The 21975-nt window shown below is 42.9% G+C and overlaps 1 protein-coding gene across 2 annotated transcripts in view; it reads left to right on the forward strand.

Moving 5' to 3' along the window:
• tubg1 (tubulin, gamma 1) overlaps nucleotides 1-19746 on the forward strand; it is a 78088-nt gene extending 58342 nt beyond the window's left edge. Inside the window, exons 9-11 of one of the 2 annotated variants that reach the window (XM_072561149.1) lie at nucleotides 14524-14676; nucleotides 17847-18008; nucleotides 18363-19746. In XM_072561149.1, coding sequence (XP_072417250.1) covers nucleotides 14524-14676; nucleotides 17847-18008; nucleotides 18363-18560 — 513 coding nt within the window. In that variant the 3' untranslated portion in view covers nucleotides 18561-19746. The remainder of the gene's footprint in view (nucleotides 1-14523; nucleotides 14677-17846; nucleotides 18009-18362) is intronic. The other variant, XM_072561150.1, reaches the window with a different exon arrangement.
• The last annotated feature ends 2229 nt before the right edge of the window (nucleotides 19747-21975 follow it).

The following is a 21975-nucleotide window of genomic DNA, read 5'->3' on the forward strand; positions in this document are numbered from 1 at the left end:
TGTTGGAGCACTGTAAACAGAACAAAGGTTCTGGTGCCTCACTGAGAAAGGTTTTGAAGGCATTGAAGGGAATGCAGAAATGGTTTATTCAAATAGTTTGGGGATGGGGCATCTTAGTGATGAGGAAAGATTGGAGACATTGGGACTATTTGATAGAAAATTTTAAAATAACGAGAGATCTGGAGAGAGTAATTAGTGTTCCCACACACAAACAGGTTGAGAACCATAGGGCATAGTTTTAAAATGTATTGCAAAAAAAGCAAATGCAAAGTGAGAAAACCTTTTTCACAAGGCAAGGAGTTAAAGATTGGAATGGGCTGTCTGGCAGTGTGGTGGAGGCAGGTTCAATTGAGGCATTCAAGAGCGCATTGGGTGGTCATTTAAATAAAAATAATGTGGAGGGTTCCAGGGAAATGACAGGAGATTAAAATGCCAGGATGGACTGACTGGCCACCTTTTGTAGCATAAATTGGTAATTCTGTACTCATCACTAAAATTAGTATTAACGCCAGCTCTGGGATGAAATTCCTACTTCTCACCTGTCTTCTCTCACCTTTATGCCATGGTCTGAATAACGTGTTACAGTTATGTAGTACCTTTAAAAGTAAAATGCACCATGGCTGTATGAACATTTCTGCTGTAATTTTTGTTTTCAATTATACTGGACCTTGAATGCCAAAACAGGATGTTATTTTAATTGACAAGTAGCTAATGCATAATTGTAATCATTATGATGTTGTAGAAAGACAAAAATAGTTAAAAACCTGTTTTCCAAGTATGTGTAATAGAGTCTTTCTTTGTGTGTCTTTTGAAGTTACTTTTATTTGGAGTTTGGGATGATATGCTATTTGATTGAACTTTAATGACTGGCTGCAAAATTGCACAAGATCAAAGTGCTGTGTGATGGCATGGATGATTGGTAGGCAAACCACAATCCCCCTAAAAGAACCTGCAATTTAGCATGCTTTAAGAATAAAATTTGGTGACAGCAGATGTTTAGATTTGGAATATGCCCAAAATCTGCAGAATTCTTTGTGTGTATATGTATGTAAGTTTTCGAATCACTCAGGTGGGAGATCACCTTGAGGCAGTGAATAAATTGTGATGACATGTTACCACTTGAAGACTTTAAATCTAAAAATTGGCTCCAGTTACACATTTATCTGTAATCTATGTCACAGTTTTCATGCTTGTGCAGTCACTACCATATACAGAGAACATTGGAGGTATTAAAACTTTAGTCCAACATCCTTGGTGTTTTGTATGCATGTAACAGACAAGACTGTGTTTGGAAGACAAATTTCCAGATGTATGTTCAGACTGTTGCAAGCATATTAGTTGTCTGTAAGATCATTTTTAAATTTTCTCAAAAAATAAACTTGCTGGGAGGTTTGGGAAGCAAAACGTCTGACTTGGGTCTTCTGAGAGGATTGTTGCATATTAGTAGTGTATGTAGTCCTGCTGATGAAAAAGAAACTGATGAATGTGCCACAGTGAAAAGTGAGGGTCTCATCTTGGTTGTTTTGGTAGGATTGTAATCTCTTGAGTTAGGTATTATGAAATGATTTATACAGAAGGGGTCAAAGTGTTTTTCTCTGACTTGCTTCGTTTGAACCTCTTTTTGGTATAAGTGGAAGAGATGGCAGTTATAGGAAGGGGGGAAAGTCTCAGATACAGTCACATACATGGGTTAACTCCAGGAAAGGCAAGAGAGGTAGGCAGCTAGTGCAGGAGTCTTTTGTGGATATACCCATTTCAAACAGGTATGCTGTTTTGGAAAATGTAGGGGGTGATGGATTCACAGGGGAACATAGCACGAACAGCCAAGTTTCTGGTATTGAGACAGGCTCAAATGCAACGAGGGGTATGTCGGGTTCCAAGAGATCAATTGTGTTAGGGGATTTTCTAGTCCGAGGTACAGATAGACATTTCTGTGGCCAGCAGCGAAAAAGCGGATTGGTGTGTTGCTTCTCTGGTGCCAGGATCAAGGATGTCTCCAAGAGGGTGCAGAATGTTCTCACAGGGGAGAGGGGCCAGCAAGAGGTCATTGTCCACATTGGAACTAACGACATAGGAAGGGAAAAGGTTGAGATTCTGAAGGAAGATTACAATGGTTAGGCAGAAATTTAAAAAGGAGGTCTTTGAGAGTAGTAATATCTGGATTACTCCCGGTGCTCCAAGCTAATGAGGGCAGGAATAGGAGGATAGAGCAGATGAATGCATGGCTGAGGAGCTGGTGTATGGGAGAACAATTCACATTTTTGGATCATTAGGAATCTTTTTTGGGGTAGAAGTGACCTGTACAAGAAGGACGGATTGCACCTAAATTGGAAGGGGGCTAATATACTGACAGGGAAATTTGCTAGAGCTGCTCGGGAGGATTTTAAACTAGTAAAGTGGGGTTGGGGGGGGGAGAGGGGAGGTGGGAGGGGAGGGGAGGGTGGTGGGGCCCAGGGAGATAGTGAGGAAAGAGACTGGTACAGTTGAGAACAGAAGCGAGTCAAACAGTCAGGGCAGGCAGGACAAGGTAAGACTAATAAATTAAGCTACATTTATTTCAATGCAAGGGCCCTAACAGGGAAGGCAGATGAACTCAGGGCATGGTTACGAACATAGGACTGGGATATCATAGCAATTACAGAAACATGGCTCAGGGGTGGGCAGGACTGGCAGCTTTTAATGTTCCAGGATACAAATGCTACAGGAAGGACAGAAAGGGTGGCAAAAGAGAGAGGTGGGGGCATTTTTGATAAGGGATAGCATTACAGCTGTGCTGAGGGAGGATATTCCTGGAAATACATCCAGAGAAGTTATTTGGGTGGAACTGAGAAATAAGAAAAGGATGATCACCTTATTAGGATTGCATTATAGACCCCTTTAATAGTCAGAGGGAAATTGAGAAACAAACTGGTAAGGAGATCTCAGCTGTCTGTAAGAATAATAGGGTGGTTATGGTAAGGGATTTTAACTTTTCAAACATAGACTGGGACTGCCATAGTGTTAAAGGTTTAGATGGAGAGGAATTTGTTAAGTGTGTACAAGACAATTTTCCGATTCAGTTTGTGGATGTACCTACTGCAGAAGGTGCAAAACTTGACCTACTCTTGGGAAATAATGCAGGGCACGTGACTGAGGTGTCAGTGGGGGAGCACTTTGGGGCCAGTGACCATAATTCTACTCAATTTAAAATAATGATGGAAAAGGATAGACTAGAACTAAAAGTTGAAGTTCTAAATTGGAGAAAGGCCAATTTTGACGGTATTAGGCAAGAACTTTCGAAAACTGATTGGGCGCAGGTGTTCGCAGGTAAAGGGACGGCTGGAAAATGGGAAGTCTTCAGAAATGAGATAACGAGAATCCAGAGAAAGTATATTCCTGTCAGGGTGAAAGGGAAGGCTGGTAGGTATAGGGAATGCTGGACGACTAAAGATATTGAGGGTTTGGTTAAGAAAAAGAAGGATGCAGATGTAAGGTACAGACAGGATAGATCGAGTGAATTCTTAGAGTATAAAGGAAGCAGGAGTATACTTAAGAGGGAAATCAGGAGGGCAAAAAGAGGACATGAGATAGCTTTGGCAAGTAGAATTATGGAGAATCTGAAGAGTTTTTACAAATACATTAAGGATAAGAGGGTAACTAGGGAGAGAATAGGGCCCCTCAAAGATCAGCAAGGCGGCTTTTGTATGGAGCCGCAGAAAATGGGGGAGATACTAAATGTGTATTTTGCATCAGTATTTACTGAGGGAAAGGATATGGACGATATAGACTGTAGGGAAATAGATGGTGACATCTTGCAACATGTCCATATTACAGAGGGGAAGTGCTGGATGTTTTGAAACGGGTAAAGGTGGATAAATCCCCAGGACCTGATCAACACCTTCTCAAGGGCAATTAGGGAAGGACAACAAATACTGGCTTAGCCAACAGTGCTCACATTCCATGAATGAGTTTTAAGAAAGTGTTTTAGAATAATGATGGGAAATAATATTGTGGAAGTATCACTGACTGACAGTGAGGAATTAGATGGGGCGCGATTGAGCTGGATGGAAGCTAGGTAAATGATAGCTGGGCCTCTTGCTAAGATATTTGTATCATCAATAGTCACAGGTGAGGTGCTGGAAGACTGGAGGTTGTCTAATGTGATGCCACTATTTAAGAAGACTGGTAAGGACAAGCCAGGGAACTATAGACCAGTGAACCTGACATTGGTGGTGGGCAAGTTGTTGGAGAGAATCCTGAGGGAAAGGATGTACATGTCTTTCCAAATACAAGGACTGATTAGGGGTAGTCAACATGGCTTTGTGCGTGGGAAATCATGTCTTACAAACCTGATTGAGTTTTTGAAGAAGTAACAAAGAAGATTGATGAAGGCAGAGCGGTAGATGTGATCTATATGGACTTCAGTAAGGCGTTCGACAAGGTTCCTCGTGGGAGACTGATTAGCAAGGTTAGATCTCATGGAATACAGGGAGAACTAGCCATTTGGATACAGAACTGACTCAAAGGTAGAAGAACTTCTGGAGGGTTGTTTTTCAGACAGGAGATCTGTGACCAGTGGAGTGCCACAAGGATTGGTGCTGCATCCTCTACTTTTTGTCATTTGCATAAATGATTTGGATGCGAGCATAAGAGGTACATTTCGTAAGTTTTCTGATGAAAACAAACTTGGAGGTGTAGTGGACAGCGAAGAGGGTTTCCTCAGATTACCACAGGATCTTGACCAGATGGGCCAATGAGCTGAGAAGTGGCAGATGGAGTTTAATTCAGATAAATGTGAGGTGCTGCATTTTGGGAAAGCAAATCTTAGCAGGGCGGATACACTTAATGGTAAGGTCCGAGGGAGTGTTGCTGAACAAAGAGATCTTGGAGTGAAGGTTCCTAGCTCCTTGAAAGTGGAGTCGCAGGTGGATGGGATAGTGAAGAAGGCGTTTGGGATGCTTTCTTTTATTAGTCAGAGTATTGAGTACAGGAGTTGGGAGGTCATGTCGCGGCTGCACAGGACATCGGTTAGGCCACTGTTGGAATGTTGTGTGCAATTCTGCTCCCCTTCCTTTCGAAAAGATGTTGTGATACTTGAAAGGGTTCAGAAAAGATATACAAGGAAGTTGCCAGAGTTGGAGGATTTGAGCTACAGGGAGAGGCTAAACAGGCTGGGGCTGTTTTCTCTGGAGCGTCAGATGCTGAGGGGTGACCTTATAGAGGTTTACAAAATTATGAGGGCATGGATAGGGTAAATAGGCAGTTTTCCTCGAGGGCATAGGTTTAGGGTGAGAAGGGAAAGATATAAAAGAGACCTAAGGGGCAACTTTTTTTTACACAGAGGGTGATACATGTAGGGAATGAGCTGCCAGAGGAAGTGGTGGAAGCTGGTACAATTGCAACATTTAAGAGGCATTTGGATGGGTATATGAATAGGAAGAGTTTGGAGGGATATGGGCTGGGTGCTGACAGGTGGGACTAGATTAGGTTGGGATATCTGGTCAGCATGGACGGGTTGGACCAAAGGGTCTGTTTCCATGCTGTACATCTCTATGACTGTGTATTTGCATTGTACAATTTTTCAAAAATTCTGGGACACAGGCATGTGGGGAACTGAAGTTTGTAACAAATATGCAGCTGCCAACAGTTAGTCGAAAGTGAGGACTAGAGATGCTGGAGAATAGAGTCGAGAGTGTGGTGCTAGAAAAGCACAGCAGGTCAGGCAGCATCCGAGGAGCAGGAAAATCGACGTTTCGGGCAAAGACCCTTCATCAGGAATGAATCAAACATGCTGCCTGACCTGCTGTGCTTTTCCAGCACCACACTCTTGACTGCCAACAGTTAATGGCAATGATGGAAAGGGGAGGCATCGTTTTGGTGGAGAATAAGAACAGCAGAAAGATAAAGGGAAATCAGAAAACAAAGATAATTTGGTTGGCAGAATTGTGGGTTTGTGAAATGTCACGATATGAGAGGTGGTATGCATAAAGAAAGGGAGATATTGCTAAACTGTATAAAAACACAAGTTAGCTGGAATATTGTGAAATTTTGGGCCCCTTATCAAAGATTTTCTGGCATTGGAGGCATTCCAGAGAAGGTTCTCTAGATAATGTTTGGGGGTGGGGTGGTTGGTTGGTTCCATGAGGAGAGGTTGAATAGGTTAAGCCTGTACTTGTTGGAGTTTAGAACAATGGGAGGGAACCTTATTGAAATGGTAGGGATTTCATACTTCAGACAAAGATGTGGAGGAATTTCTTTTGAGGGTGGTATAGAGTTCTTTACCACAAAGGGCTGTCACGGCGAGAGCATTGAAAATATTCAAGGCTGAGAGATTTTTAATCAGTAAGGTAATCAAGAGTTATGGGCAAAAGACAAGCAAGTGGTATTGAGGATTATCAGATCAGCCACGATCTCACTGGCAGAGCAGACTAAGTGGACTTCTACTTCCAACATCTTATTGTCTAATGCCATACCACCACATAGCAGAGTTGAACAGAATAAAAGACTGGGTAATCCTTGCCAGGATATTGGTCACCTTTCAATTCAGGTGCAACCCGTCCTTATACAATTCACTTCTACCCCAGAAGAGATCCCAATAATTAAAAAAAGTGAATCCCACTCTCCTGCATCGGATCCTCAGCTACGCATTCATGTACCCTATCCTCCTATTTCTAATCTCACCAGCACATGGCACCAGGTGTAATCCAGATAATTCTACTCTTGAGGACCTACATTTTAAACTCCTGCCTTATTTCCTACATTCTGTCTGCAGAACCTCATCCCGTTCTCAGGGTGTTCTAGCTAGGTGGATAAAAAACTGGTTGAGCAACAGGAGACAGAGAGTAGTAGTTGAAGGGAGTTTCTCGAAATGGAGAAAGGTGACCAGTGGTGTTTGACAGAGGTCAGTATTGGGGCCACTGTTAAGACCATAAGACATAGGCGCGGAAGTAGGGCCATTCGGCCCATCGAGCCCACTCAGCCATTCAATCATGGCTGATGGACATTTCAATTCCACTTACCCGCATTCTCCCCGTAGCCCTTAATTCCTTGTGACATCAAGAATCTATCAATCTCTGCCTTGAAGACATTTAGTGTCCCAGCCTCCACTGCACTCTGTCGCAATGAATTCCACAGGCCCACCACTCTCTGGCTGAAGAAATGTCTCCGCATTTCTGTTCTGAAATGACCCCCTCTAATTCTAAGGCTGTGTCCACGGGTCCTAGTCTCCTCACCTAACGGAAACAATTTCCTAGCATCCACCCTTTCCAAGCCATGTATTATCTTGTAAGTTTCTATTAGATCTCCCCTTAATCTTCTAAACTCCAATTAAAACAATCCCAGGATCCTCAGCCGTTCCTCATATGTTAGACCTACCATTCCAGGGATCATCCGTGTGAATCTCCGCTGGACACGCTCCAGTGCCAGTATGTCCTTCCTGAGGTGTGGGGACCAAAACTGGACACAGTACTCCAAATCGGGCCTACCCAGAGCTTTATAAAGTCTCAGTAGCACAACGGTGCTTTTATATTCCAACCCTCTTGAGATAATTGACAACATTGCATTCGTTTTCTTAATCATGGACTCAACCTGCATATTTACCTTTAGAGAATCCTCGACGAGCACTCCCAGATCCCTCTGTACTTTGGCTTTACGAATTTTCTCACCGTTTAGAAAGTAGTCCATGCTTGTATTCTTTTTTCCAAAGTACAAGACCTCGCATTTGCTCACATTGAATTCCATCAGCCATTTCCTGGACCACTCTTCCAAACTGTCTAGATACTTCTGCAGCTGAAAATGTGTTGCTGGAAAAGCGTAGCAGGTCAGGCAGCATCCAAGGAACAGGAGAAATGACGTTTTGGGCAAAGCCCTTCTTCAGGAATTAGATCCTTCTGCAGCCTCCCCACTTCCTCAGTACTACCTGCCTGTCCACCTAACTTCGCATCATCGGCAAACTTCGCTAGAATGCCCCCAGTCCCTTCATCGAGATCATTAATATATAATGTGAACAGCTGCAGCCCCAACACTGAACCCTGCAGGACACCGCTTGTCACTGGCTGCCATTCCGAAAAAGAACCTTTTATCCTAACTCTCTGCCTTCTGTCAGACAGCCAATCCTCAATCCATACCTATGGTATTGAATGACATAGCGTCGGATGATGTGGAGTCTATGTGGGTGGAATTGAGGAACCACAAAGGCAAAAAAACCATAATTGGAGTTGTGTATAGACCTCCTAACAGTGGTCAGGACCAGGGACGCAACATGTACCGGGAAATAGAGAAGGCATGTCAGAAAGGCAAGGTCACATTGATCATGGGAGACTTCAATATGCAGGTGGACTGGGTAAATAATGTTGCCAGTGGATCCAAAGAAAGGGAATTCATGGAATGCTTACAGGATGGCTTTTTGGAACAGCTTGTCATGGAGCCCACAAGAGAGCAGGCTATTCTGGACCTAGTGCTTTGCAATGAACCAGACTCTATAAAAGATCTTAAAGTAAGGGAACCCTTAGGAAGTAGCGACCATAATATGGTAGAGTTCAGTCTGGAGTTTGAAAGGGAGAAGGCAAAATCGGACGTAATGGTGTTACAGTTGAATAAAGGTAATTATGAGGGCATGAGAGAGGAACTGACTAAAATAGACTGGAAGCAGAGGCTAACCGGGAAGACAGTAGAGCAAAAATGGCAGGAGTTTGTAGGTATAATTGAGGACACTGTACAGAGGTTCATTCCCAAGAAAAGAAAGATTAACCGGGGAGGGATTAGACAACCTTGGCTGACAAAGGAAGTCAGGAAATGTATTAAAGAAAAAGAGAGATCCTATAAAGTGGCTAAGAACAGTGGGAAATCAGAAGATTGGGAGGATACAAAAGCAAACAGAGGATAACAAAGAGTGTAATAAGAAATGAGAGGATCAAATATGAAGGTAGGCTAGCCAGTAATATTAGAAATAATAGTAAAAGTTTCTTTCAGTACATAAGAAACAAACGACAGGCAAAAGTAGACATTGGGCCACTTCAAACTGATGCAGGAAGCCTAGTGATGGGAGATAAGGAAATAGCAGGAGAACTTAATAAGTACTTTGCATCAGTCTTCACAGTGGAAGACATGAGTAATATCCCAACAATTAAAGGGTGTCACAGGACTGTGTTGAGTATGGTTGCCATTACGATAGAGATAGTGCTAGAAAAGTTAAAAAGTCTTAAAATTGATAAATCTCCTGACCCCGATGGGATACACCCTAGAGTTCTGAGAGAGGTGGCTGAGGAAATAGCAGAGGCATTGGTTGAGATCTTTCAAAAGTCACTGGAGTCAGGAAAGGTCCCGGATGATTGGAAGATGGCTGTTGTAACCCCCTTGTTCAAGAAAGGATCAAGGCAAAAGATGGAAAATTATAGGCCAATCAGCTTAACCTCGGTTGTTAGTAAAATTCTAGAATCCATCATTAAGGGTGAGGTTTCTAAATTCTTGGAAGAGCAGAGTCTGATTAGAACAAGTTAACATGGATTTAGTAAAGGGAGGTCATGCCTGACAAACCTGTTGGAAGTTTTTGAAGAGGTAACAAGTAGGTTAGACCAGGGAAACCCAGTGGATGTGGTCTATCTAGACTTTCAAAAGGCCTTTGATAAGGTGCCACACGGGAGGCTGCTGAGCAAGGTGAGGGCCCATGGTGTTCGAGGTGAGCTGCTGGGATGGATTGAGGATTGGCTGTCTAACAGAAGGCAGAGAGTTGGGATAAAAGGTTCTTTTTCAGAATGGCAACCAGTGATGAGCGGTCTCCCGCAGGGTTCGGTGCTGGGGCCACAGCTGTTTGCATTATATATTAATGATTTGGATGAGGGAACCGGGGGCATTCTAGCGCAGTTTGCCGATGATACGAAGTTAGGTGGACAGGCAGGTAGTACTGAGGAAGTGGGGAGGCTACGGAAGGATCTAGACAGGTTGGGAGAGTGGTCCAGGAAATGGCTGATGGAATTTAACGTGAGCAAGTGCGAGATCTTGCACTTTGGCAAAAAGAATAAAAGCATGGACTACTTTCGAAATGGTGAGAAAATTAATAAAGCCAAAGTACAAAGGGATCTGGGAGTGCAAGTCGAGGATTCTCTAAAGGTAAACATGCAGGTTGAGTCTGTGATTAAGAAAGCGAATGCAATGTTGTCTTTTATCTCAAGAGGGTTGGAATATAAAAGCAGAGATGTACTACTAAGACTTTATAAAGCTCTGGTTAGGCTTCATTTGGAGTACTGTGTCCAGTTTTGGTCCCCACACCTCAGGAAGGACATACTGGCACTGGAACGTGTCCAGCGGAGATTCACACGGATGATCCCTGGAATGACAGGTCTAGAATATGAGGAACGGCTGAGGATACTGGGATTGTATTCGTTGGAGTTTAGAAGATTAAGGGAGACTTAATAGAGACATACAAAATAATACATGTCTTGGAAAAGGTGGATGCTAGGAAATTGTTTCCGTTAGACGAGGAGACTAGGACCTGTGGACACAGCCTTAGAATTAGAGGGGGTCATTTCAGAACAGAAATGCGGAGACATTTCTTCAGCCAGAGTGTGGTGGGCCTGTGGAATTCATTGCCACGGAGTGCAGTGGAAGCCGGGACGCTAAATGTCTTCAAGGCCGAGATTGATAGATTCTTGTTGTCTCGAGGAATTAAGGGCTACGGGGAGAATGCGGGTAAGTGGAGCTGAAATGCGCATCAGCCATGATTGAATGGCGGAGTGGACTCGATGGGCCGAATGGCCTTACTTCCACTCCTATGTCTTATGGTCATACTAGTAGCTCACCTCGAACACCATGGGCCCTCACCTTGCTCAGCAGCCTCCCGTGTGGCACCTTATCAAAGGCCTTTTGAAAGTCTAGATAGACCACATCCACTGGGTTTCCCTGGTCTAACCTACTTGTTACCTCTTCAAAAACTTCCAACAGGTTTGTCAGGCATGACCTCCCTTTACTAAATCCATGTTAACTTGTTCTAATCAGACTCTGCTCTTCCAAGAATTTAGAAACCTCACCCTTAATGATGGATTCTAGAATTTTACCAACAACCAAGGTTAGGCTAATTGGCCTATAATTTTCCATCTTTTGCCTTGATCCTTTCTTGAACAAGGGGGTTACAACAGCGATCTTCCAATCATCCGGGACTTTCCCTGACTCCAGTGACTTTTGAAAGATCTCAACCAATGCCTCTGCTATTTCCTCAGCCACCTCCCTCAGAACTCTAGGATGTAGCCCATCGGGGCCAGGAGATTTATCAATTTTAAGACCTTTTAGCTTTTCTAGCACTTTCTCTTTTGTAATGGCAACCATACTCAACTCAGCCCTGTGACTCCCTTTAATTGTTGGGATATTACTCATGTCTTCCACTGTGAAGACTGATGCAAAGTACTTATTAAGTTCTCCTGCTATTTCCTTATCTCCCATCACTAGGCTTCCAGCATCAGTTTGAAGTGGCCCAATGTCTACTCTTGCCTCTCGTTTGTTTCTTATGTATTGAAAGAAACTTTTACTATCATTTCTAATATCACTGGCTAGCCTACCTTCATATTTGATCCTCTCCTTCCTTATTTCTCTCTTTGTTATCCTCTGTTTTGTTTTTGTAGCCTTCCCAATCTTCTGATTTCCCAGTGCTCTTGGCCACTTTATAGGATCTCTCTTTTTCTTTGATAGATTTCCTGACTTCCTTTGTCAGTCATGGCTGTCTAATCTCTCCCCGGATAATCTTTCTCTTCTTGGGGATGAACCTCTTTACAGTGTCCTCAATTTTACCCACAAACTCCTGCCATTTTTGCTCTACTGTCTTCCCTGCTAGGCTCTGCTTCCAATCTATTTTCGTCAGTTCCTCTCTCATGCCTTTATAATTACCTTTATTTAACTGTAACACCATTACGTCCGATTTTGCCTTCTCTCTTTCAAACTGCAGACTGAACTGTATCATATTATGATCGCTGCTTCCTAAGTGTTCCCTTACTTTAAGATTTTTTATAAAGTCTGGCTCATTACTTAGCACTAGGTCCAGAATAACCTGCTCCCTTGTGGGCTCCATGACAAGCTGTTCCAAAAAGCCATCCTGTAAGCATTCCATGAATTCCCTTTCTTTGGATCCACTGGCAACATTATTTACCCAGTCCACCTGCATATTGAAGTCTCCCATGATCAATGTGACCTTGCCTTTCTGACATGCCTTCTCTATTTCCTGGTACATGTTGTGCCCCTGGTCCTGACCACTGCTAGGAGGTCTGTACATAACTCCCATCATGGTTTTTTTGCCTTTGTGGTTCCTCAATTCCACCCACACAGACTCAACATCAATCCGACGCTATGTCATTCAGTGCCATAGATTTAATTTTGTTCTTAACTAACAAGGCAACCCGCCCCCTCTGCCCGCCTCCCTGTCTTTTCGATAAGTTGAAAACCCTTGGATGTTTAACTGCCAGTCCTGACCCCCCTGTAACCACGTCTCTGTGATGACTACCACATCATAATCATTCACGATGATCTGTGCCATTAGTTCATCTGCTTTGTTGTGAATGCTATGAGCATTCAGGTAAAGTGCCTTAATGCTAACTTTCTTATCATTAGAGATATTGGAAGTCACAAGATGTCCTAAGTTATCCTTCCTCTTGGCTGCATTCCCAGTCTGCCTCAAGTTTAAATCCACCTGCACATATGCTATCCTGCCGCTTATCTTTCCATTTAACTCCATACTCCCTGTCGCTTTCCCTCCCCCCCCCCCCCCCCCACCCCCCAACTCAGAAATTTGAAGTCGTACTGACCACCCCATTTATCCTCTTCGCTAGAACATTGGTACCTGATCGGTTCAGGTGGAGACCGTCCCAACGGTACAGATCCCCCCCGGTTCCAAAACTGATGCCAGTGCCCCATGAAGTGGGGCACTGTTGTTTGTAATGTACATAAATGATCTGGAACAGGGCACTGTTGGTATGGTCAGCAAGTTTGCAGGTGACACGAAGATTGGTGGAGTAGCAGAAAGCATAAGGGACTGTCAGAGAATACAGGAGGATATAGATAGACTGGAGAGTTGGGCGGAAAAGTGGCAGATGGCTTTCAATCCAGACAAATATGAGGTGATGCATTTAGGCAAGTCTAATTCTAGAGCGAATTATACAATGAATGGAAGAGCCTTGGGAAAAGTTGATGGGCAGAGAGATCTGGGAGTGCAGGACCATTGTACCCTGAAGGTTGCTGCACGGGTGGATAGAGTGGTCAGGAAGGCATATGGTATGATTGCCTTCATTGGACAGGGTATTGAGTATAAGAGCTGGCAAGTCATGTTAAAATTGTACAAGGCATTGGTTTGGCTGCATTTAGAATACTGTGTACAGTTCTGGCCGCCACATTACCAAAAGGATGTGGACGCTTTGGAGAGGGTGCAGAAAAGGTTTACAAAGATGTTGCCTGGTATGGAAGGTGCTAGCTATGAAGAGAGGTTGAGTAGGTTAGGTTTATTTTCACTAGAAAAAAGGAGATTGAGGGGGGACCTGATTGAGGTTTACAAAATCATGAAGGGTATAGACAGGGTGGATAGAGACAAGCTTTTTCCCAGGGTAAAGGATTAAATAACAAGAGGTCATGCTTTCAAGGTGAGAGGTGGAAAGTTTAAGGGGGATATATATGGCAAGAACTTCACACAGAGGGTGGTGGGCGTTTGGAACATGTTGCCAGCAGAGGTGTTAGAGGCAGACACGGTAGATTCATTTAAGATGCGTCTGGACAGATGCATGAGTAGCTGGGGAGCAGAGGGATACAAATGCTTAGCAATTGACCGACAGATTTAGACAGTATATTTGGATCGGCTCAGGCTTGAAGGGCCGAAGTGCCTGTTCCTGGGCTGTAAATTTTCTTTGTTCTTTCTTTTCCTATGTCGCTGGTATCAATGTTTACAACAACCTTCTGCTGATCTCACTCCTCACTCCCATTTTGAGGATATCCTGCACCCTGTCTGAGACATCAATGACCCTGCATCAAGACAAACATATCTTGGCCCTAACTAAAGAGTCTGCTATCACAATCAATTGATTGGAAGTTGATAAACCCCTCATTACTGTAGAGCCAGACTTGGTACCAGAAATCTGGCTGTCGGTGCTATATTCCCCTGAGAGGCCAGCGCGCGCCTCCCCCAAATATTGTCTAAAGCAGCATACTTGTTTGGGATGGGGATAGCCGCAGGAGACTCCTGCACTGCTTGCCTACCTCCCCCACCTTTCCTAGCAGTAACCCTGTATTGCCTGACTGTATTTACGGTTTTTCTACCTTCCAGAAACTGCCATCCATCACACTACCCTGTTCCTGTAAATTCTGCATTGCCTCTAATTGCCATCCCAACCAATCTATGTGATCATCCAAATAGACTTCCTGTAGACATAATATCAATCAACATTGAAATTCTCCCTAATCTCCCACATTCGACAGGAAGAGCACATCATTCTGCTAATATCCAATTGAAGTCATTTAGTTCAAATGTAAGAGATGGATATGGCCTATTACATGTGTAGTTGCATGTTTTGTTCTTAGGTACCAAGTGTGCGGAAAACAACAGTCCTGGATGTCATGCGAAGGCTGTTGCAGCCAAAGAATGTGATGGTGTCCACTGGCAGGGACAGACAAACTAATCATTGTTATATTGCAATTCTAAATATTATCCAGGGAGAGGTGGACCCTACTCAGGTATGACTATAGCATTTTGTTAGAAGTTTACGTTTTTATAAATTCCGTGTATAGCACCTTACCTCAACATGAGAATGTCCCACAATGCTTCACAACATGCCCAATGGAAATAGTTGGCTTGATATAAATGAGGCCAACGTTTATAAAATGAAGGTTCTACAGGGAAGAAGACAGGTAAATGCACTTTGTATATATATTTATTTATATCAAGTACCGAGCATCATTCAATGCAAAACTCGATACAGGTAGTTCTTCTATACCGCAATGATTGTGTTCTTGTGCAACGCGACATTATAGAAAACTCAAACTTTAGAAATATCGCTTAAAGTGTTAATATAATTGTGTCACAGCCAACACTCGTTTTAAAAGTTCGTGCTTTAGAAAGTGTCTCTAATTCGTCAATCGCTTTACAGCGAATTCACGTTAACGAAATGTGTGTTATAGCAGAATGACCTGTAGTCTTTTGTTTTCACAAATGTTCTGGAAATCTGCTCCACATTATTAGGTTCCAAGCATCATAATGCAGTTTCCATCTTTTTTTTGCAATAGTTCCAAATAAGACCACTTGCGTGGTAATTATTTTGAATGTAAACTCACAAGGACGTAACATACCCACTTCCCACTCTTCCACCGCTGGGCCCATATTTCACCTTCAATCTTCTCACTCCCCCTAGGCTTTTCATCTGCCCACACCTCCCCCATCAAAAATCCGAATGTACTTAGATACTGCTTGCCTTTTGCCTATGACTTGTCCTTTTGGAGCTGATGGGTTTTTGTTTTAATTTGTTCATGGAATGTTAGCCTTTCTGGCTGAGCCAGCATTTATTGCCAATCCCTCTGCTGTTCAGACAGAAAATATTGACAAGCCGCCACCTTGAACTGCTGCCATCCATTTGGTGGAGGTGCACCCAAAGTGCTGTTTGGAATAATCTTGGGTTTTGATCCAGCTTTGACCAGTTGAAGGACTTGCATTTCTCTGCTGATCCAAATTGTTGTGACTAGTGGAGGTTACACAGTGACTGCTCATATCTAATGGTGTACAGTGCTGAAATCTGGTACTTGCAATTGTATTCTGAACAATTTCAACAATCAATGATCAGTAAGCAATCAAGGATACAATAATTTATTGATTAAGAAAAACATGACTTTAGATTAGATTAGATTAGATTAGATTAGATTACTTACAGTGTGGAAACAGGCCCTTCGGCCCAACAAGTCCACACCGCCCCGCCGAAGCGTAACCCACCCATACCCCTACATCTACATCTACCCCTTACCTAACACTACGGGCAATTTAGCATGGCCAAATCACCTGACCTGCACATCTTTGGACTGTGGGAGGAAACCGCAGCACCCGGAGGAAACCCACGCAGACACGGGGAGAATGTGCAAACTCCACACAGTCAGTCGCCTGAGGCGGGAAGTGAACCCGGGTCTCCGGCGCTGTGAGGCAGCAGTGCTAACCACTGTGCCACCGTGCCGCCCATATCTAAAAAAGATATTTCATAAAAGCTGTCCAGTGAAAATACATGGGTTCATATTAGAAAAAAGGGATTGTACTGTAGACCCCCACCCCCACCAAATAGTCAAAGGGAAATTGAGGAACACATATGGATCTCAGATTATATGTAAGAGTAACAAGGTTGTAATAGTAGGTGACTTTAATTTTCCAAAGATTGACTGGGATTACCATAGTGTTAAAGATTGGGTGGTGAAGAATTTGTTAAATGTGTTCAAGAAAATTTCTTTTATCAATATGTAAATGTTCCCACTAGAGAAGAAGTAAAATGTTACCGTCTGTTGGGTAATGAGACAAGGCAAATGACTGAAATTACAGGGGAAAATGTTGGGTCCAGTGATCATAATTCTATTTGTCTTAAAATAGCCATGGAAAAGAATAAGCCTTCCATAAAAATTAAGGTTTATAATTGGAGGAAGGCAAATTTTAATGGTATGAGACAAGAACTTTCAAAAATTGATTGGAGTAGGTGGCGGAAGTGGCAGAGGATGATGTAATGTATCCAGAGGTTGATGGAGCGGAAGACCCTTGTTGTGATTGGAGGGATGGGGTTCAAGGGTGGAGGTGAGGGAAATGGAGGAGATATGCTAGAGGGCATCGTCGACCACATGCAAGAGGAAATTGCAGTCTTTGCAGAAGGAAGCCGTCTCAAATGTTCTGTGGTGGGATTGGTCCTCCTGGGAACAGATGTGGCAGAGGCAGAGGAATTTGGAAGAAGGGAAACAGACCCCACCACGAGGGATATATTTCCCTTCCCACCCTTATGTGTTTCGGACAGATCATTCCCTCCACAACCCCCTTATCAGATCCATGCCCCCCTCCACTCCTGGCACCTTCCCCTGCCACTGCAAGAAGTGCAAAACCTGCACCCACAGTCCCAACCCCACCCCACCTCCGCCCCCAAAGGATCCTTCAACATCTCTCAGAAATTTACCTGTACTTCCATACACGTCATCTACTGTATCCGTTGCACCTGATGTAGTCTCCTCAGCATCGGGGAGACAGGATGCCAACTTGCAGATCGTTTCAGAGAACATCTTTGGGACACCCGCACCAACCCACCTCACTGCCCCAAGGCTGAACACATGAACTTTCCCTCCCACTCCACCAAGGACATGCGGGTCCTGGACCATCTCCATCACCAAACCCTAACCACCCGACACCTGGAGGAAGAAGGCCTCATCTTCCTGCCTTGGGTCCCTGCAACCACACGGGATCAATGTGGATTCACCAGTTTGCTCACCCCACAACCACCTCATCCCAGTCCCAAACCTCCAATCCAACACTGCCCTCTTTGATCTGTCCATCTTCCTTCCCAACTATCCACTCCACCCTCTTCTCCAACCTATCACTTTCACTCTCTCCTTCATCTACCTATCAAATTCCCAGTTACCCTCCCCTCCCAGCCCTCCCCACCCCCTACTCCCATATATCTCTCAGCCCCCGGCACACCAGCCTCATTCCTGATGAAGGGTTTATGCCCGAAACGTCGATTCTCCTGCTTCTCAGATGCTGCCTGACCTGCTGTGCTTTTCCAGCACCACGCAGTTGACTCTGACCTCCAGCATCTGCAGTCCTCACTTTCCTCTTCCAAACTGTGATAGGTACAGTGTCAGCATAAGGATTCTATTATGTTATGTTCTTTAAATAGGTACACAAGAGTCTGCAAAGAATAAGGGAAAGGAAGTTGGCCAACTTTATTCCATGGGGTCCAGCCAGTATACAGGTGGCGCTTTCACGCAAATCTCCTTACTTGCCTTCAGCCCATCGTGTAAGTGGCCTCATGATGGCTAATCACACCAGCATCTCCTCAGTAAGTACCAATACTCTTCAAACGGCTTTCATTAATGTTACAGTTTAAGACCAGTGAATCTAGGCATAATAGTTTTCATTGGATTTGATTTTGTTGGCTGGTATTGTGCTTGTGCTGTAAAGAATGGAGGGAAAAGTAATTGACCTAGCACAAACATGCATTATGCAACCAAGGATGGGGCAATAAATGTTATGTTTTTCCTTTCTGACCTGCAAGTGCCTGCTTTAGAAGAGACATGGTAAATGAATGGGAACTGAGCTTCCAATAATGAAATAATAGAATTAAGGTAGTTATCCAAATTGAATTTTGTAGTGCTAACAATTTCCCCTTTTAATTCTTCATTTCGTCCCACAGCTGTTTGAGCGAACCAGCAGACAATATGACAAGCTTAGAAAGCGAGAAGCTTTCTTGGAACAGTTTCGCAAAGAGGACATGTTTAGGGAGAACTTTGATGAGCTGGACACTTCTCGAGAGATTGTGCAGCAACTGATTGATGAATATCATGCTGCTACCCGTCCTGACTATATATCCTGGGGCACCCAGGAGCAGTAAAATATAACTTTAATAGACAACATTACAGAGTTATTCTGATTTGATAAATAACAACTATATGTATCTGTGTCTGCTATTTGTGTTAAAATGTCCTTTGTATAAAGAAAATAATTCAACATTGCAAAGCATGGCAAATGTGCAACATGCCCTGGGTCAGGCCAATACTGGCCTTGTGTGTAACACAGCTGTCCCATACCGTCACCAGACACATTGAGAGAAAAGTTGCGTGAAACCTGGTAATTCTGACATTATTCAGATAGCTGTATCTGTATAACTGAATTTCTGTTAGTTTAGTAATTCACTATTATGCATTTCTGTAGTTTTGATTACAGCGTTGGCATGAGCAACATAAATGTGGAGTCAGCTTTAAGTGTATACATTGAGCTGCCCAACCTCTCTGTCAGTGTGCAGTGTACACAGGCTGTGAAACTTGTGTTTGAATCACTCCAAAAAGATATGCATTGATGCTTCTGTTAAGAAAAATCATCCAATTTCTTCATAAGCTCTTTTTTTTTAAAAAAAACTTCAATAACTTGCAACTTCCTTTTTATAAATTTTGGTGAGACTGTCATTCAAACAATATCAGATGAGACTATTTATTATTAATCTCACTTTCCCACTGACTTACTGTTTAATGAATATACTGACTTATTTAAATTGAGAGACTTAATGTTTCAGTCTGCCAAGGGCATTATGTACCTGGTCTCAGCTCCCTTCAGAATGTTTGGAGTGACTGAGACAAGATGAACTGGTCACATTTGCTTCCCATCGATGGAAAAGTGCAGGTACAGTGAGCTTAGCCCAAACTTCTGAACACCCTGGTGGTCACCAGGATTGTTGATGCACTTGATCAGTGAGACATTAGTAAAGCATACTGCTCACTCATTGAAGCAGCTGTTGGTTTATTAAAGGGCTCCAGAAGCCTATATTTTAAATTCAACTGTATAAATTTTAATTGACATGCATTTCAATTTCATTTGTGGTTTCTGTAGACTCCAGGGTAGTCACAAAAACTTATCTATCAGTGATCCCTTCAACAAAGATGCCCTTAAAAATGTTTGGACCTCTTTCACTTATGCTAAGCTTGTACTTTGCTTATTGAGTGTGTGGGAATCTCATCAGAGAGGTTCGTACATAATGTATTAAGCAACTCAATGATGCATTCTAATAAACAGTTTCTATTGAATAGTATTTGCATCCCTCACTTGGTCTGAGAAGTCGCACTCTCCTTCAGCCCAGATATCCACAATCATATGGATTTTTAGTAGTTTTGAAGGGCTTGCATTTCTAAAATATCACTGAATGCTTCATTGATTTACTTAAGTGTTTGATATTTGTTACACAGCAGTAAACAATTTGATACTTTCTATTCGTTCTTGGGATGGAGGAGTTAAACCCCTTTTGAGCTTTAATCTTTTATGAATTATAGCAATTATGAGCAGCATGGTTTAGCAGTCCTTGAATATTTGAAGTCTAGGACAAAGCAAACATGAATTCCTTGGAATTTTTTAACTGTCCACTACATAATTCTGACAACCTATTGCCATCAAATATGAGGAACAATTTCTGTCCATGAACCTACCATCATGGACTGCAGCATCTCAAGGGCAGTTAAGGATGGATAATAAATACAGGCTGAGCCCACAATGCATTGACCAGAAATTGAAATGAATCTGATATATTAATGTTGTGGCTACAAGGACAGGTTGAAGGCTGTGAATCTTGCAACAGGTAACTTGCATCCTAGCACCCCACAGCCTCTCTACCATCTACATTGTCTAAATCAAAAGTGTAATGGGATATCTCCATTTGTTTGCATGTGTGTGTCTCTAACAAAATTCAAGAGTTTGACACTATCCAGAAGAAAGCAGTACACTTGACTGGTATCCCAAATCACTGATGTGTTGGCTAAGACCAGCATTTATTGCCTGTGGCTAATTGCCCTTACAAAGGTGGTGGTAGGAGTGTTCATTCTCTACCACATAAAGCATTTGAGACAAAAATATTTATTGTTTTCAAAAATGAGTCACTTAGCCCTAAAAACTATAGGGACCAAATGTTATGGGGAGAAAGTAGGACCAGAGTACTAAGTTGGATGATCAGCCAATATCATTTTGAATGGCAGAGCAGAATGGCTAATGGCCTACTCCTCCTATTTTCTGTTTCTATATAAGTAAGTTTCTTGAACTACTGCATCCACGTTATGTAAGTATAGTCATGGTGCTATTAAGGAAGGAGTTCTAGAATTTTGATAGCCACATTCAAGGATTTATTTTAGATTCCGTACAGTATGGAAATGGGCCCTTTGGCCTGACAAGTCTACATCGACCCTCCAAAGAGTAACTCTCCCAGACCCATTCCCATACCCTATATTTACCTCTGACCTAATGCACCTAACACTATAGGCAATTTGGCATAGCCAATTCACCTGACCCGCACATCTTTGGATTGTGAGAGGAAACAGTTGTAACAAAACTTCATTGTTTTTACACTGCAACCTCCTAGTAATAAAGGGCAAAATACCAGTTGCCTTAAATACTTGCCACACCTGTATGCTAATCTTTTGTTTCAAACTCAAGAATGCCAGGTCCCTCTGTGGTATACTTTTGCTTTCAGCCTCTTTCCATTTAAGTAATACTCTGCCTTTTGATCCTTCTATCAAAGTGCATGACCTCTGTCATTCCTACATTAAAGTCCCTCTATCTGCCAGTTTTTTGCCCACTAACTCAACCTCTCTATCCCCTTGAAAATTATTATTTAGATGGTGTTACTGCCACTGCATCCATAGTGTAGGGTGTGAATTTGATGATGATGATGATTGGAATCCTAGTCAAACAGGTTATTTGGTTGATGTCAAGCTTAATATTTGCTGTAATTGCACTTATTCAAGAAAGTGGTGAGTAGGAATACACAGCATGGAAACAGAGCCTTCAGTCCAACTCGTCCATACTGAATATATACTAAATAAATCAAGTCCCATTTGCCAGCATTTGGCCTGGATTCTTCTAAACCCTTCCTATTCATATACCCAAGATGCCTCTTAAATGTTGTAATTGTACCAGCCTCCACCACTTCCACTGGCAGTTCATTCCAAACGCACACCATCCTCTTTGGAAAAGTTGTCCCTCAGGTTCATTTTACACCTTTCCCCTCTTCCCTTAAGCCAATGCCCTCTAGTTTTAGACTCACCCCACCCTAGGGAAAAGACCATTTCTAATTATACCATCCATGCCCCTCATGATTTTATAAAACTCCATGAGACCACCTCTCAGCCTCCCATACTTCAGAGAAAATAGCCCCAGCCTATTCAGCCTCTCCCTATAGCTCAAACCCTCCAACCCTGGCAACATCCTCATAAATCTCTTCTGAACCCTTTCAAGTTTCACAACATCCTTCCTATAGGAGGGAGACTAGA

This window comes from Chiloscyllium punctatum, chromosome 42 (assembly GCF_047496795.1).
Source record: "Chiloscyllium punctatum isolate Juve2018m chromosome 42, sChiPun1.3, whole genome shotgun sequence".
NCBI classification, from domain to species: domain Eukaryota; kingdom Metazoa; phylum Chordata; class Chondrichthyes; order Orectolobiformes; family Hemiscylliidae; genus Chiloscyllium; species Chiloscyllium punctatum.